This window comes from Dendropsophus ebraccatus, chromosome 9 (genome assembly GCF_027789765.1).
Source record: "Dendropsophus ebraccatus isolate aDenEbr1 chromosome 9, aDenEbr1.pat, whole genome shotgun sequence".
In the NCBI taxonomy this organism is placed as follows: domain Eukaryota; kingdom Metazoa; phylum Chordata; class Amphibia; order Anura; family Hylidae; genus Dendropsophus; species Dendropsophus ebraccatus.
In genome coordinates, this window is record NC_091462.1 from 82,641,608 (window position 1) to 82,660,036 (window position 18,429).

At 43.2% G+C, this 18,429-nt stretch overlaps 1 protein-coding gene across 2 annotated transcripts in view; it reads right to left on the reverse strand.

Annotated features, from left to right (window-relative positions):
* Positions 1–4,092: 4,092 nt before the first annotated feature.
* The window catches only part of PLA2G10 (phospholipase A2 group X), a 36,737-nt gene continuing 22,400 nt past the window's right edge, over positions 4,093–18,429 (reverse strand). For both annotated transcript variants that reach the window (XM_069985422.1, XM_069985421.1), the window contains exons 2-4: positions 14,335–14,500; positions 8,248–8,354; positions 4,093–5,196 (exon numbers count right to left, since the gene is read on the reverse strand). In XM_069985422.1, coding sequence (XP_069841523.1) covers positions 5,042–5,196; positions 8,248–8,354; positions 14,335–14,500 — 428 coding nt within the window. In that variant the 3' untranslated portion in view covers positions 4,093–5,041. The remainder of the gene's footprint in view (positions 5,197–8,247; positions 8,355–14,334; positions 14,501–18,429) is intronic.

Here is an 18,429-nt window from a genome sequence, read left to right on the forward strand (position 1 = left end):
GCTTGTTTCTGAGGCTCCCAGCCCCCTGACGCCCTGTTCAGCCAATCAATCAGTGCACTGCCTTCCACTGCACTGGTTAGCTGAGCAGGATGTCAAGGGGCTGGGAGCCTGAAAAACAAGCAGGAGCGTGGGCAGGTAACGTATTAGCTGGGCAGCCCTGGGTTAAATTAGAAAGGGTTTTACATACTCACAGCAGAAAGAAAAATTCGCTGCGAGTATGTAAACTGTGATGAAAATGACAGTATCGGGAATCGCAGTGGATTTTGCTGCATGAAACCGCTGCGGTCCTGTACGTGTTAAGCTACCATAAAGCTAAACGTAAAAACCTACAGATTAGCCTCCACCAGAGTAATGGTGCCTATAACCTCCCCCGTGAAATCCAGCATTGGGTGGCCACCTCAGTCTTCCTATCCCCAGTAGGTGGAGCATAGATTAGGAGTTTAGCTCCATGCTTTGGGACAATACCGGTTGTCCACTGGTGTAGAATATATATATATATATATATATATATATATATATATATATATATAATATTATAGTCCTGCAATCCTCAAGGCTGTGGACAATTAGAGAAATGAGTAAGACTGCCTAGTTCTAAATGCACTTTGGGAAATGGAAGGGCTCTAACCCCCGATGTAACTGCGCAGTAACAGGCTGTTGTTATGCTATTATTGGCCAGTAGAGCCTTGGAGTAGTTGAAGGCCAAGTGCTCCTAAAGAACTACACTAGCTATAATTACCTTTAGGGGCTGAAGATATAGCTGTGCATATTCTATAACGAAAATGTAGAAATTACTAGGCCATTCTTAAAAAAAACTCCATGGCTAAGAGGTGTTTGGAGTGATAATGAAGCATGTACCCAGACACTGCACTCATAGTCTGTCACAATGCATGGATTGCCATGGATGTTGGCTAAGAAAGCCCCCTGCTGCTCCAAACTCTTTCTAGCCAAAGTCATGGAGCCTGGGGATGACTGAGACAAGGGTGTCCCATTCTCATCATCCTTGGGGGATCCCAGCTGTCAGACCCTTATTGATCTAGCATTGATCATTTATCCAGCGGTTAGTTCACTAATGTATCATTCTAGGTTTAATAAAGAATATTTTCTGCATGTGACTTTTTTTTTTTTCTTCCAAATAAAAGGTAGGACATCTACTGTATCTGTATAAAGACCCCACCCTTATTTCCATACACTTCTGATGGCATCTTTATCTATTATGCTAAACCACACCCATGTATAAGATATCATTTATCTTTTTGTATAGTGTACATGTAAGAATTTTGCCATTTTTATTTGATTTTACATGGTAATATGCTACATATGTCTCCTAGTCAAAGGGGTACTCCAGAATGTTTTTAAATCAGCTGGTGTCAGAAACCTTCTGTATGCCCTGCAGGAGTTTGGTTATTCTTACCTGTCTGACCATAGAGATTTGTATTGAGATCTGTTTCAATCTTTTTATCAATTTTGTTTCATAGAATAAATGTCAGAAATACAACATATTAAAGCTGCATCCAAGATATTTGAGCTGGGGATTTGCTACTACTTTGCACAATTCCTGACATGTTAGAAAAAAGTTAAGAGACACAGCTCACCATTTGTAGAGTCTCAATAACCGCAGCGGAGATGTGGTGTGGAGGGTGCACGAGCTTCTGGGCGTTGGCCAGACGCCAAATGCATAGACAAGTTGAAGAAAAAAGGGAGTTGAAGCTGGAAGTCTTGGCAGCTAAAAGATAACTTTTATTTGTGCATTTAAAAAGTTATAAGATACATAGGAGGACCTATGCGTTTCACGCAATAGTGCTTAATCATGATTAAGTGCCATTGCGCAAAATGCGTAGGTCCTCCTATGTATCTTAAAACTTTTTAAATGCACAAATAAAAGTTGTTTTATCTGCCAAGACTTCCAGGAGTGCCAGCTTCAACTCCCCTTTTTTCTTCAGTTCCTGACATGGACAGAGGTGGCAGCAGAGAGCACTGTGTCAGAATGGAAAGAATACACCAGGGCATTCAGCTGTACTAGAAGGCTTGAGGCAGTTTTTTTTTGTGTAAAAAAAATTGTAACAAAGTTTTTGGCACCAGTTGATTTAAAAAAAAAATAAAAATCTAAAGTACTCCTTTGAAACCTATAACAAGCACTTATGACGTTTACATTTCACATTGCTGCTGAGCTTCACTATAGCTGTACTGCATATAGGCATCAGTTCTGGTGGTGAATGCAGAAGCAGCTTCTTCTTAGCCAGTGTCGGGGATTTGTCTCCTAGGCATCCTTGGACCATGTGGTCCTATCATATTACTTGACTCTGCATTACTTTCCCTCCTATAATCCTATTTGCCATAAACCTGCAATTTACGGTTTCACGTCTTGTAAATATGTAATTCTTTGGAATGTATATATGTAATTTATTAAATACCAATGAAATGAGCTTCTTCTAGGGGACTTTATTGTTCTGTCACTGTGACCGCACATCCACCTTTTAGTCTCCATTTTTTGTAAGCAGGTACTGTGAAGATCAAAACCAACTCCGTTTTTTTTTTTTTTTTATATCCCTTTTAACATTTGGTTTAAATTAAAGTAAATTCTTGGCCTTTTTTTTAGCGTGTTGTATGATGTCTGAGGAACCTTTTCTTGTAATAACCAAGCTAATAAAAAAATATTTTTGGAGTGACTGGAATGTAATCACACAATTGCACTGATCAGTTGTACTCAGAATAAACATACTAGAAAACATTGTTTTTCATAGTATTTTGATGATCATCTGATTGGCATGACATCCTTGAGTTTGTGTGATCCACATTCATGTGCGTGTAGTAGTTAGGCCTTACGACCATCACAAACCTAACTGATGTTGTTCATAGAGAAAGCCAATTGTGTGTTCTTCTGCACATGTTACTTTTTGATGCCTCTAAACACTTTTATTGTACTCCCCATGTGTGTTGTTTTTTGTTATTTTTAGTGTGTGGCATAAAACATGCAGTCTTGGGGTTTCCAATGTTATTTATAACACTATTTTCTCTATTCTGAGCTTCAGTCGTTTACTTATGTGTTGTTTTTTTTACTATGTTATGACTGCTCTTCATGAGGAATTTGCATGTGTGAACAATTTGTGTATTCCTGCAGAGATTGTGACAGTGTTAGGGCCCTATTCCACCGGATGATTATCGTTCAGATTATCGTTAAATCGTTCAAATCTAAACGATAATCGCTTGGTTGAAATGCAGTTAACGATTAACTACCGAACGAGAAATCGTTGATCGCTTTATAAGACCTGGACCTATTTTTATTGTTGCTCGTTTGCAAATCGTTCGCATTGAATAAGACAACGTTCGGCCGTTCGTAATAGATACGAACGCAATAGCGAAGAACAAACGATGGCAATTACGATCATAAGTAACAATTATTGTTCCATGGAAATGAGTGAACATTTTCAGGTCTTTCGCAATAGCGGTCGCTTGAGATCGTTAATCGTTAGCGATTATGAAAATGATAATCGTCCGATGGAATAGGGCCCTAACTGTTCAGGGCCAAATGCTTGAGGTGGGGGGGGGAGGTGGTGAGTGTAGTATGATGTATTGTACAGGACTGTATTTCTCTCTGTGCTCAATCTTCTCTCCCTAAGATCCCAGATAAGCTCTGACCTCTGAATCCAGCATTTTATGTGCCTAGACAGTCTAAAAATTGTACAGCTGCTTGTCTCCTCTTCCTGCTCACTCATCTCCCTGCCCATTGTAGTCAGTGGCGGTCTGCTGCTGCTCCTGTTCCATTGGATGACTTGCAGCAAACTGGTGCTATCATGATCTAGATTTTTTAACATGCTAAAAGACCAAGATTTGTTGACATTGTGTTTGTCGGCTGATTTGTGGTCTTTTAACACTTTGATCTGCTACTCTCTCTGGGGAAAAAAGGGGGAAAAATTACCTGGCAAATATCCTATCAGACAAAAATGCTTTCTTTTCCTGTTTTCTTTCCCCTTACTGCTAAGCTGTGATCCTCAGCTTCGTGCCAACTTGTTTACTGGTTATGATTGTATCGATAATTGTACCAATTTCATCAGGGACTATGCCCATCTATCCGAATTCACAGATCCATAGTCACGTTAAACATAAATTTTAATAATAATTATCGAAAATATAAATATGGAAAAAAACAATGATAAAAACAAGCACAGTACAGAACGAAGTCTACAAACCAATGCTATTTTATGTATACTGATGCTCACACAGAACAGGTCCATACAATTACTGTCTAGAATTGATATACAGAACTCTCTATCAGAGTCAAAATTAGAAATGTCAATATTGTCTCGTCTCAACGTGTTTCCCCTTGCCATCTACAGTTCATTAGGAGACCACAGATAGGGTCCTATTACACGACTCGATCAATATTGTATATAAGCACCAATCTGCTAGATCGGCACTCATTTACTGGGCCTGGGCTGTGATTGGCTGCATGGTCTGTCAGCTCTGACAGGCCGTTCTGAAGCCACAGCGTGCAGTGCCAGAATGGATACAGAGCGCAGGAGAAGACCGGGAGTGTGGACTGGTGAAGTATGAACTGTTTGTGCAATTGTCAGCCATTGTGTGATAGCTATGCGCGGTCAGCGGACGATGATTTTAGGTCTGGGTTGTCTCTATTACACAGAGCGATAATGGTGGCATGCTCCGTACTGACCCGACACGATTGTATCCACTGGTAGAAAAAATTTCACATTGATCGGATCAGCATACTTTATAACAGGTACATGTTAATTTCTATGCTGCTACAAGTCAACAATAAAAAAAAAAAAAAGTAAAAAGGCAGACTGCTCGGCTATTTCAAAGTGTCATTTACATTTATATATACACAGTATTTGTTTTTTTGTTTTTTTTAAACTGATGGTTAGAAGCCCAAATCATGACAGCACCTCCAAACCAGAGCCGTATTGTATTCGACAGCGTTCATTCACCCATGGCAGGTACAGCCAGTCATGAGTATTGAGCCAATTGTTTTCTTCGGCCGCAAAGCTACTGATGTCTGCAGAAAGGAGGCCTTCTCTTTGTCTCAGTCCTTATAGTACTTGCAGCGTGGATTTTCCTTCCCACATAAGAAATTAGGATACAGCGCATACTTTACTTTATAAGGTGCTTTCCGTAGGCATTTTGCTAATTCTTTGTCACACTTGCACAGTATATTTTGGCATAAATCCCTTGTGTAATCTGAAAAACAAAGCATTCAGTGCATTAGTAACTCTCGTGTTTCACGAGTGGCTGCCTGGGTCAAAGGGTTTTCCTTTACCCAGCTAGTACAGTGTGCAAGCAGGTGTAGACTCCATTGTAAGAAGTACTTATATCTCTGCACCCACTCTAGAGCACACTTCTTTTATATTTGCATTAGACAAGTTTGGTCACCTTTTTATTTTTTTTTTTTAATGTTTGTCTTTGGGATCTGAACATCAGGATGTTCGCTCATCACTATTTACAAGCTGCTGTTGCAAACTATGTCCATTTTGTTGGGTTGTTTTATATATCTGTTCACACATTGTTTTATTTTCACTCAAATTGTATATAACTTTTTATTTGAGTGTGTGTGAACCTAGCCTTAGATGAATTTTTCCGATTCCCCAATAGGGTTATTAGAAAAGACACACTTCAAAGGAAAGTGAAATTGCAATATCAAGAATGGAAAATGTAAATGTAAATTTGTTAAGAAATAAGTGAATTTACAGTAATAACGAAAGGGAAGTGCCTCGTTGTCTCTGAGATCTGCTCATCAGCCGGCTGCCTTTTAACTCAGTACCACTCTGCCCTGGGTGTTGGGAAAAGTTGGATATAGTTCTGGGAAATTGGGAAAAGTTTCCCAGGATTGATTCCAGCTTTCCCTAGCACCCGGGGAGGAGTGGCACGGGGTCAGTGCCAATCAGTTAAATGGAAGAAGGCTGATGAGCAGATTTCAGAGATAATGAAACTCCTCCCTTCGTTATTACTGTAAATCAATAGTGTTAATAGGCAAATGATTAAAAAAATAGAAACTAGAGATGAGCGAACTGGGTTCGAGTCGATCCGAATGCGAACGCTCGGTATTTGATTAGCTGGGGCTGCTGAACTTGGATAAAGCTCTAAGGTTATCTGAAAAACATGGATACAGCCAATGACTATATCCTTGTTTTCCACATAGCCTTAGGCCTTTATCCAACTTCAGCAGCCACCGCTATTCAAATGCCGAAAGTTCGGGTTTGGATCGACTCAAGCATGCTCCAGGTTCGCTCATCTCTAATAGAAACAAACTACCTTAAACATCCAGCACCAGAGATAACAGTCCAAAAAGGGGTTTCCACTTAGGATGGAAAATTTTATTTTTCCATTGTATACTAACAACTATGGCTAAGAACATTTAGTTCAGAACACATTAGTTGTTTTGGGGCTGGCTGTGGAACTTAAACTTTGTTAGATTTTGGACCATTTTTTCGGGTGCTGGATGTTCCTTGGATGTTTGTCGTATTCCATGTGCCAAGTGGAGAGGCACTAATTTCCATTAAAGGACTGGTTAGCTGGACCAAGGATGCTTAATAAAATATGTAAAACATCTCGAATTTTTGCAGTATTGAGTATGAGCACCATGTGCACAAATACACACTCTTCTTGGCATGCTATCAGTGAGGTTATTAATAGTTGTCTGAGGAATGTTCCGCCTTGCTGAATGCACTTGGGCACGTATACCATTAGGATTCGCTGCTGGCAGCTCCGTCTGCAATTGCCAACCAATAACATTCCAGATGTGCTTGATGGGAGACAAATTCAGAGATGCTGCAGGCAATGGGAGCACATTAAGGTCACACAATATGCCGAAATCACGAGTAACATGTAGTTTGGTACTGTCCTGTTCAAAAACATATTCTTGGACACTTTGGGGAAATGTCCAAATCAAACAGCCTGAGAAACCCAATCAACGCTCTAAAAAATTTAAAATGTATATATAGAAAATACAACTCCCACAGAAATCAATGCAATGGTAGTTAATTGAAAAATCCCAGACAACCCCTTTAATTCCTCTAGGACCACTTAAACACACCCTCCCACCCCTCTTTCATTAAAAACAGGTATGGAGGCAGTGATAAGAAGAGATGGGGTGGCTAACCTTGTGTTCTTGCTGAACTGGGGAATATGTGAATTCAGCCTGTAAAATTGTAAACTGTAAGCAACTGGGACTTTAGCTTTGAGGGTTGTTTAGTAGTCAAATGTCTTAGTTTACACAACATCTCTATAGTGAGTCTATTTATATACCTTACCAAATGGAAACAATATAAAAGGGTGAACAGGCTAGACTATAGGGATATCCTACTAGAACCACACTTGTGGAAAACTACATGGCTCTCATCAAAATGAACTGTAATTACTATGGTGGTTTCCTTTGCTGCGCGCTAAACGCCTCTCACTAGTAACCATACGGAAGTGCTGTCTATAAACAGTCCCGAGACCCATGTGTTTGGAGACGTGAATGGAGAAAACTGAGAGGGTAATTACTCATTTGTTATGAGCTCTAAAGCCATGTGTAATTGCCATGTGTTCATTTCAGCCGGCCTGATGTACTGAACCTACTGACCTCAGCTCTGCTACATCTGAATTCAGGGAAAAGCACAATTTGCGGCAGCCTAAATTCTATTATGGACAAATGTTAAGGTTGGGTCAAAACCACTGTTATTTTACATTTTGTTCTTCTCTGTTATGAAACACTTTGACATACCAGATCCTCTGCAAACCTTACATTAAATGGGTATTCTGGTGTTTAAAAACTGCTGGGGCCAGGTAAATATAAAAAAAAACTATACTTACAAACCCCAGGTCCCTCACTGGTACCCCACAGCTTTTGTTTTCCTAGTTTTGGTCTCGCTGCTTGACCCCTCTGCCTGCTTTCATGGCAGGACCTGCTAACTCATCATTGGCCAATGGGATGCTGCTCTGGCAAGTAATTGGCTGAACGGGCACCTCCTGCCCTGAGCTCTTATCTTGGAAACCAAAAGAAGACGGGAACAGCGGCGGACCAGCAGGGAAACAAGTTTGGTAAGTATAGTTTGTTTGTTTTTTTATTTATATGGCTCCAGTATAAATTTTTAAGGTCCCACAATACCCCTTTAAAGTGCCAAAAGAAATGCATGTTAACATCCATTTAAATAATAAATTTTGAACCTCTACGTCTTGTCGTTCAGCAGATCAACCTGTCTTTTTTACCAGACTAATCCTGCATTAAGACTGCTTGGTATATTGCCTTACCACACTTTATAGAGTTTTTGTCACATTTCCAGTTGTATCCATTGCTCTTAGGATGGCAACCATAATGTTCTGCATATCCATAGCAACAGTCATGCTTATGGCAGCACCTATTAAAGGAGACAATATTATTTAGGTATAAAACAATCGGATTGAAAAATTATACAAATGAATATAGAGCATGCCACAGTTGTCCTTGAAACTAATAACAAATAGCGGTACTGTTCAAGTCTAATAAACATCTACAGGGCAGGTGTAACATACGTGCCAATTCAGTGGGCTCACTGTCGTGTCTTCCCTAACTATTCACCCTAGTCTAACATTCATAACAGCAGCAAAAAAAAAAAAGCTAATCAGTTATATTCCCCCTTAAAGTGAACCAATCACCCATATTTTACAGGTAAGGCTACTAGCAACTCGGGGAAGATCTGCTAAAACGTTGCCTCACTATGCATCCTGGGTCTTCTGGAGAAGCTTTTGCTGTTCAAACTAAGTCTTTTATTCCGGCGCACGATACATGCAGAGAGCCGGGAACCAGAGGCGTAGCTACCATAGACTCAGGGTTGGCAGCTGCTATGGGGCCCAGAGGAGAAGTAAGAGCCATCCTGTGTCCTTCTGCTTAACCTCTTATGTACTGCAGTGTACAATGTTTACTTACATGCTTCAACACAAAAAAAAGGTTAAAAAGGAGAAGACAAAGCAATCTCTGCTTCACTGCACTGATAACCCATGACCTCTGTTCTCTGGCCATGTGTGGAGGACCGTGAAGAGGTCAGTTGTAATCGGTGTAATAGCAGGAAAGCAGACATCTCCTTGTCTTCTGCTCTTTAACCCTTTTTTGTGTTGCAGAATGTAAGTGAACTTTGGATCACTTACACACTGAAGTACATACGGAGTTAAGTAGAAGGTAGTCTGCTCCTGCACCTATGCATTTAACTATAAGGACTCCCAAGGGTCTCTTATAGTTAAAAACAGTGGACTGACTGACAGAGCAAGCAGCCATTGGCTCTCTGCTCTACCAGTCACTCTTGTGGCTACAGGCAAGGATTCTGCCTCTGGCCACAAGAGATTTTATTTTTTTGGCCCCATCACATACATTATGCAGTGCTTTTGTGTTGTGCATAAGGGAGGGGGGCCCCATGAATCCTAGCTATGCCCCCTGCCGGGAACTAGTCATCTGGGCCGTGCCTGTCAGTGCACTGCAGAATAATTGACAGGAAAACAGGCCATCAACTTTTCTAGAGTATCTTGCGTACACAACACTCTTCAGGTCAGGCCGTGGCATCTCAATAGGATTAAAGGGGTTATCCAGCGCTACAAAAACATGGCCACTTTTTCCCCAACTGTTGTCTCCAGTTCAGGTGCAGTTTGCAATTAAGCTCCATTTACTTCAATGGAACTGAGTTTCAAAACCCCACCCAAACTGGAGACAACAGTTGGGGGAAAGTGGCCATGTTTTTGTCGCACTGGATAACCCCTTTAAGGTCAAAGAGTACTCTGGTTCATTGCCTTATTGCTGACATGAAACCTACCTGGCAATGGTGGTGAGTAAGAATATAAAAAAACTAGGTAACAAGCTGGGTCAGAACTAGGGATGGTCCGAACAGAGTTCGGTTCGGGTTCGTACGAACCCGAATGCTCGGCAATGATTCCCGCTGTCTGCCCTCTCCGTGGAGAGGGTGGATACAGCGGGAGGACCGCCTGGAAAACTGAGATACAGCCATAGCCATAGGCTGTATCCCAGTTTTCCAGGCGGGCCTCCCGCTGTATCCACCCGCTGCACGGAGAGGGCAGATAGCGGGAATCTGATGCCGAGCGTTCAGGTTCATACGCAGTTTCGGACCATCCCTAGTCAGAACCTTAGTTTGAACAGCAGCACCTTGTAACATGGTGTCCTTTAACCCCTTAACGTTTATTTTAGTCATTGGGAATTTAAGGGGGTATGGAGAAGGCTCAAGCTGTGACAGGAACTGCCCAGAGCAGTACCAAACACCCCATAAAACCTCTCCTGCTTTAGACAGTTCCTGTCATGGACATAGGTGGCAGCAGAGAGCACTGTGTCACACTGTACAGAATACACCACTTCCTGCAGGACATACAGCCGCTGATAAGTACTGGAAGACTGGAGGTTTTTATTGTTTAGTAGAAATCATGTACAAATCTGTATAACTTTTTGACACCAGTTGATCTGAGAAATATTTTTTTCTCCAAGGTACCCCTTTAACACAGGGTTTGGTGACCTGTTCTTGCTCTGTGGATATTTACTCAGCATGTTCAATTAGAAACGAATAGAGATGAGCGAACCTGGAGCATGCTCGAGTCGATCCGAACCCAAACTTTTGACATTTGATTAGTGGTGGCTGCTGAACTTGGATAAAGCCCTAAGGCTATGTGGAAAACATGGATATAGTCATTGGCTGTATCCATGTTTTCCAGACAACTTTAGAGCTTTATCCAAGTTCAGCAGCCCCAGCTAATCAAATACCGAATGTTCGGGTTCGGATCGACTCGAACCCGAATCCGATTCGCTCATCTCTAGAAACGAACAGTACAGCTGTCTGTGTGCTATTAGTTTTGTTAGATTGCGTTTGTAGGTAATTGTGACTGGAAAATAATAACCAGACCCATATATCTGTAGTCCCCGAATGCGTTTGCTTGCTCGACTATAGCTTGTTGTTATAACAATTTCAACTAAGCCGAAGTTCACAAACAACTGATATTGGTTGTGGAAAATCTTACAGATCCTGGCTGTGCCTGAGCACACACGGAAGTATTTATTTGCTGAAGCATTTTCAAGTCACACCAGTGAACGCTGACATAATGTTAGCTTCTACGAACCTCATGGTGCGTTTACACAGAAAGATTTATCTGACAGATTTTGGAAGCCAAAGCCAGGAATGGATTTAAAAAGAGGATAGATCTCAGTCTTTCCTTTATGACCTGATCCCTGTTTATAGTCTGTTCCTGGTTTTGGCTTCAAAGATCTGTCAGAAAATCTGCCTGTGTAAACGCACCATAAGCCAAACCAATCTTTTAAAGTGTTTATTACAATGAATGAATTATCTGCGTCTGAGTAATCTCGGGGTCAGGAATGGGGTATGCTACATTTCACTGTTATCAGCCAGGATCATTTTTATAGTCTGTAAGTTGTGTAATTTCATGGTCATAGTTTTAGAGCATGGATTGGAAACCTTTAGCCCTTCAGCTATGGAAAAACTTCAATTCCCATCATGCATTGACAGCCAATGCTAAAGCTTTTTCCACAGCTGGAGGGCCAGAGGTTCCCCATCCCTGCTCTAGATGATTGTACTTGGTGCATGAGGGGGTTTGAGGGTCCCGCTGCCACACCTGTATTATAAATGGCCCAATAGATGGGGGCATTGCTACAGATTTTGATCTGGGGCTTGACACCACAAAGTTACATACAGTATCTTATATGCCCTGGGGTGATGAAATGATACCTGCCTCCTTGGGCCCCTGCAACTGCTACACTTATGACCCCAGTACCCAGGGCCGTTTCTGTGGTCTCTGCCGCCTGAGGCAAACCTCAGGCGGCCGCCCCACACTAGCGACCCCCCCTGCCTCCCCCCCCCACCACCACCACTCATTCACCACTGTACCCCGCCGGGCTCCCGTCAGCCAGCATCTCCCTTTGCCCTTCAGCCTGTGGTGAGTGTCGGCGAGGGCTGCAGTCGGATCGGAGCGCGCGGGGGGGTATTCCTATAAGGGCTGCATTCCCATGTCGAGGAATGCCTGTAACCGGAGTCTCCCCCGCCCGGACAGCATCTGATAAGATGCTGAGAGCGGGGGAGAACTCTATTGATATGTGCCGCGCTGTAATGACAGCACCACGCGCGGCTGATTCATTACAGCATCGCACGTATCAGTACAGTTCTCCCCCGCTCTCAGCATCTTATCAGATGCTGTCCGGGCGGGGGAGACTCCGGTTACAGGCATTCCTCGACATGGGAATGCAGCCCTTATAGGAATACCCCCCCGCGCGCTCCGATCCGACTGCAGCCCTCGCCGACACTCACCACAGGCTGAAGGGCAAAGGGAGATGCTGGCTGACGGCGCGGGAGCCCGGCGTGGTACAGTGGTGAGCGCTGATGACAGGACAGGCAAGCGGCTGCAGGGCTGCTGTCTGCCGCCCCCTGCAGGAGCGCAGAATCTGCCGCCTGAGGCGGAATACTCATTCCGCCTCATGGCAGAAGCGGGCCTGCCAGTACCTGCTTGTCATTGCTAATTGTTAGTTCCTAATAATACATGGCTTCTGCATGATCTGCCTGCTCAGCCAATCATTAGCTGAGGCAGGACACTCAAGATATGTGAAATCATTTTCACCTTCCAAAAACAACGCCATTCTTGTCCTCAGGTTGTGAATGGTATTACAACTCAGATTCATTCACGTAAAGCGACTGCCAGTTTAAAAGTTGTTTTCTTTAGAACAATAACTGCATCACCTGCCGAACGGACCCCAGTACAGATCTTGGATTAAAAGCAGCTATCCGAAGGTACAAGTGTACAAGTGGTTTGGGGGGGTCAGATTGTGGGTACAGAGTCATTTTAACTCAACAGAACTGAGATGCAATACCACACACAAACTAAGGGTGGTATTACACGGAACGATAATCGGCCGAATTGGCCCGATTCGGCCGATTATCGCTCCGTGTAATAAATGCAACGATCAGCCGATGACAACGATCATCGGCTGATCGTTGATAAAGTTTAGAACCTATTTTCGTCGGGCGCCGACCGCGCACCGCTGCGTGTAATAGCGGTGCGTGGCCGGCGACTAACGATATACATTACCCATCCACGTTCCAGGGCTGCTGCTGCCGTCCGCTTCTCCATGCGTCCCGCGCGCGCTCTAGCGTCACAGAGGCCTGTCAGCTGATAGGCCGCTCAGCCAATCACAGGCCGCGGCGGTCCCGGCCTGTGATTGGCTGAGCGGCCTACCAGCTGACAGGCTGCTGTGACGCTAGAGAGCGCGCGGGACCCCCGGGAGAAGCGGACGCAGGAGCAGCCCTGGAACGTGGATGGGTAATGTATGCCAGTTTAGCAAGGGCTGCAAGGACATCGGTAACGATGTCCTTGCAGCTCTTGTCAAACGATTATCGGGCCGTGTAATAGGTCCAGTAAACGAGCAACGATCTAGCAGATCGCTGCTCGTTTACAGGTATTATCGGGCCCTGCTCGGCCCGTGTAATACCACCCTAAGGACAAGAAGGGCGTGGTTTCTAGAAGAAAGCAGCGATTTTTTTTTTATAATAATGAAGAACCCCTTTAAGAATACTGGCCTTTGAAATTTCAAAAATGTCATAAATTATTGATATGCTTCTGTCCAAGCCACAAGATAGACATCACAGCAAGCTGGCAGATGCCCATTTTAACAGACCTATAAAGTACCCATACTGTCTTTCTGAACCTACTGCTAGCTGGTTTGGCTGACTATTTAAATTGTATGGTGGCCTCCCAAGAGTTGGATGAGTTGGATTTTCACTGCCCGACTCTTTTGTTCTTGGTGGGATAAGCTGGTTTCAGCTTGTCCCTCCTCTTCCCATAGATAACACATGAACATTAGAATGTGCTGAACATTTATGTGTATGGGGAGGTCAGTATAGATAATGTACAGTTGGAAATGTATGGACACCCTTAGACAAACTGACAAAAAAATTATTGGTCATGATGCCTTTATTTCTTCAGTTTATTTTAAAGATGACAACTAATATGGCTGAACTTCCTTTAGTTATCATCACAACTGATAACAAAAATACTGATATTATGTACGTATTATGCATGTCTGTATTAGTGTGTGTATTATGCATGTGTGTATGTATTATGCATGTGTGTATTAGTGTATGTGTATACACTAAAACACTTTGTAGTTTCATAGCCTAACAGAGCTATCAACCCTATATAACCCCATATAAGTGCAGGGAGAATGAGGTAGGCCGCTGTCTACCACTATCTCCAGGTTTTACAATGAATTGGACAAAGCAAAATTGACAACAATATGGATGACATTCAATGCTCAGCGCTGCTCACCATAACACCATATTCATGTAGGATAACTATAATACTAAATACCAGTCTGTCCTATCTTTTGGTATTCCATGTCCTCCTATGCCACAGTAACATCCATATCCTAAATACGACAGCGAAGATCTGCCAGTCCCACAATGAATGGCTCCAGATAATTCAAAGATTCCTCTTTTCTGCCTTATATGTGAGGCGCCCAGGTCACCATTCAGACCTGCAATAAAGAGAAAAGATTTGGATAGTTTGTTACACGCAGCACTATGTTATTATGTAATTCTGCATCCAGTGAGTAGACGTGGCAGTAAAAGTAGGAATTACCAGTTCTTCATGTTTCCAGTGCCAACCAAGCAGAGAAGACTTTTTCCACCTCACTGTAGTGTGGAGGCATTAAAGAGATAGATGTAAGCTCTTGAGCTACACTGTGGTCTCTTTAACAATATACACTACCGTTCAAAAGTTTGGGGTCACCCAAAAATTTTGTGTTTTCCATGAAAACTCACTCTTTTTTACCACCATACATTGTGAAATGAATAGAAAATAGAGTCAAGACATTGACAAGGTTAGAAATAATGATTTGTATTTGAAATAACATTGTTTTTACATCAAACTTTGCTTTCGTCAAAGAATCCTCCTTTTGCAGCAATTCCAGCATTGCACACCTTTGGCATTCTAGCTATTAATCTGTTGAGGTAAGCTGGAGAAATTGCACCCCACGCTTCTAGAAGCAGCTCCCACAAGTTGTATTGGTTGGATGGGCACTTCTGGCGTACCATAAGGTCAAGCCACAACAACTCAATGGGGTTCAGATCTGGTGACTGCGCTGGCCACTCCATTACCTATGATAGAATACCAGCTGCTGCTTCTGCTGTAAATACTTCTTGCACAATTTGGAGGTGTGTTTAGGGTCATTGTCCTGTTGTAGGATGAAATTTGCTCCAATCAAGCGCTGTCCACTGGGTATGGCATGGCGTTGCAAAATTGAGTGATAGCCTTTCTTATTCAGAATCCCTTTTACCCTGTACAAATCTCCCACTTTACCAGCACCAAAGCAACCCCAGACCATCACATTACCTCCACCATGCTTACCAGATGGCGTCAGGCATTCTTCCAGCATCTTTTCATTTGTTCTGCGTCTCACAAACGTTCTTCTTTGTGATCCAAACACCTCAAACTTGGATTCATCCGTCCACAACACTTTTTTACAGTCTTCCTCTGTCCAATGTCTGTGTTCTTTTGCCCATCTTAATCTTTTTCTTTTATTGGCCAGTCTCAGATATGGCTTTTTCTTTGCCACTCTGCCCTGAAGGCCAAAATCCCGCAGCCGCCTCCTCACTGTAGATGTTAACATTGGTGTTTTGTGGGTACTATTTAATGAAGATGCCAGTTGGGGACCTGTGAGGCGTCTGTTTCTCAAACTAGAGACTCTAATGTGCTTATCTTCTTGCTTAGTTGTGCAACGCGGCCTCCCACTTCTTTTTCTACTCTGGTTAGAGCCTGTTTGTGCTGTCCTCTGAAGGGAGTAGTACACACTGTTGTAGGAAATCTTCAATTTCTTAGCAATTTCTTGCATGGAATAGCCTTCATTTCTAAGAACAAGAATAAACTGTCGAGTTTCAGATGAAAGTTCTCTTTTTCTGGCCATTTTGAGCGTTTAATTGATCCCACAAATGTGATGCTCCAGAAACTCAATCTGCTCAAAGCTAGACTGTTTTCAGATGTGTGAAGATGATTGCACAATCATCAATTAGCCTTCTGAGCCAATGAGCAAACACATTGTACCATTAGAACACTGGAGTGATAGTTGCTGGAAATGGGCCTCTATACACCTATGTAGATATTGCACCAAAAACCAGACATTTGCAGCTAGAATAGTCATTTACCACATTAGCAATGTATAGAGTGTATTTCTTTAAAGTTAGGACTAGTTTAAAGTTATCTTCATTGAAAAGTACAGTGCTTTTCCTTCAAAAATAAGGACATTTCAATGTGACCCTAAACTTTTGAACGGTAGTATAATTAGGGGTGTAACTACCACAGTAGCAGCCATAGCGGCTGCTATGGGGCCCACTGCATCAGGGGGCCCCTTTGCCTGCTCCTGCAATAAACTGGGCCCCCTGAGCTGTCAACATTTGCAGAACTAGGTGGCCAAGTGGACCTCCCGGGTGCTGCAAATATCCTTTTAACTGCATGCATTCCTGACAAGCAATTTTGACTAGACTTGACGGCTTAGTGGTCAGTCGGGAAGGGGGGGCTTCGTGGTCAGTCAGGAAAAGTTTGCTATGGGGCCCAGCCATTTCTAGTTTCGCCCCTGAATATAATATATTTCTTCTTCTGTCTCTCTATAGCTGGTAATATATGGCAAAATTTACAGATAAACAGCACTATCATTTAATAAAAAGACAATGGGCACCATTATTATTATTATTTAAAAGAATGTATATATTAAAATTTTTTGCAGTAGTTTAACAATACAAAAAAAAAAAACACAGCCAAACACATTAGTTTGTTGCTGCACATATGTAAGTACCATATGACAAAATACAACCCCAAAGAACCATTACAGAAGAAATAAAGATCAAAAATGCAGCCCTAATGCCGTGACAGCTTATAGAGTCTGATGGCAGATAAAGAGAACCTATCCAAACATAAACATAAGACAACCATGCACACACACACACACACATATAGTACATACGGACGCCCCTGCAACCAGGTGCCACACACAACTTTAATCTGCTGTAACATCCAGCCAATGTATCCAAAACTTTTTAAATTTCCCAGGACACTTGCGACTGTCATAGAGGATTGGAAACAGTAGAACGTATTTATTAACTAAGTGGATCCATCTCTGCAGCAGGGGAAAACTGAACTTTTCCACTCCATAATAACAATTTTTTTTTTGTCATAGAATAAGAGAAACCAAATGAAAAGCCGAGCATGCAGGAAGCTCCCTACCGATGCTTGACATCTAAAGCATAAATTGGAGGTAGAGATACCCATTCTCCTCAATTGGTCATCTTTAGTGACATATTGCATAAAATATGCAGTAAAACCAGGAAAAAAATTATTTGTGTGGTAAAATTGAAAAAAAAAAACCCAATTTTTTTTAGTTTGGGGGGTTTCGTGTTTACGCCGTTCACCCAATGGTAAAAGTGACAAGTTATATATGTACCTCAAGTCAGTACGATTACAAAAACTAAACTAAAAAAACTAAACTAAATGTCCTTATAATTGCTCTATTACCATGCATTATTACCAGGCCCGTACTGGTAATCTGGCGAGCCGGGCAAATGCCCGCTGGGCTGGCCAGATTACCAGTCCGTGGGCCGCCTGGGCTGCATAATAAAAAAAAAATATTATTTAAAAAAAAAAAAAATCACCGCCGCAGCCCTTCTCTCTTTTCCCGGCCCGACCAGGTCACCCCAGCCCGCACGGCCTGCTCCGGTCACTGCAGCCCGCTCCTAAATTGCTCATCCAATCAATTTGGAGTAGGAGCGTGAGGCCGCTGCGGCCGGCCGTGGAGCGCACGTTGTATGTGCACTACAGCCGGCCGCAGCGGCCCCATGCTCCTTCACGTTGATTAGATTAGAGAAGCACATCAGGAGCGGGCTGCAGTGACTGGAGCAGGCCGTGCGGGCTCCGGTGACAGGAGCGGGCATTAACGGGCTGCAGTGACCGGTGCGGGCTACTGTGAAAGGTGACCGGAGCGGGCCGTGCGGGCTCCAGTGACAAGTAATCGGAGCGGGCCGTGCGGGCTCCGGTGACAGGTGACAGGAGCGGGCAGCAGTGACCGGAGCGGGCCGTGCAGCTCCGGTGATAAGAGGTGACAGGAGCGGGAAGGGCTGCGGTGACCGGGGGCCATCTATAAGGGACAGGGGGAAAAGAGAGAGGGGGCCATCCATAAGGGAAGGGGGAGAAGAGAGAGGGGGCCATCTATATAGGAGGGGGGGAGAAGAGAGAGGGGGCCATCTATAAGGGAAGGGGGAGAAGAGAGAGGGGGCCATCTATATAGGAGGGGGGGAAAAGAGAGAGGGAGCCATCTATAAGGGATAGGGGGAGAAGAGAGAGGGAGCCATCCATAAGGGAAGGGGGAGAAGAGAGAGGGGGCCATCTATATAGGAGGGGGGGAGAAGAGAGAGGGGG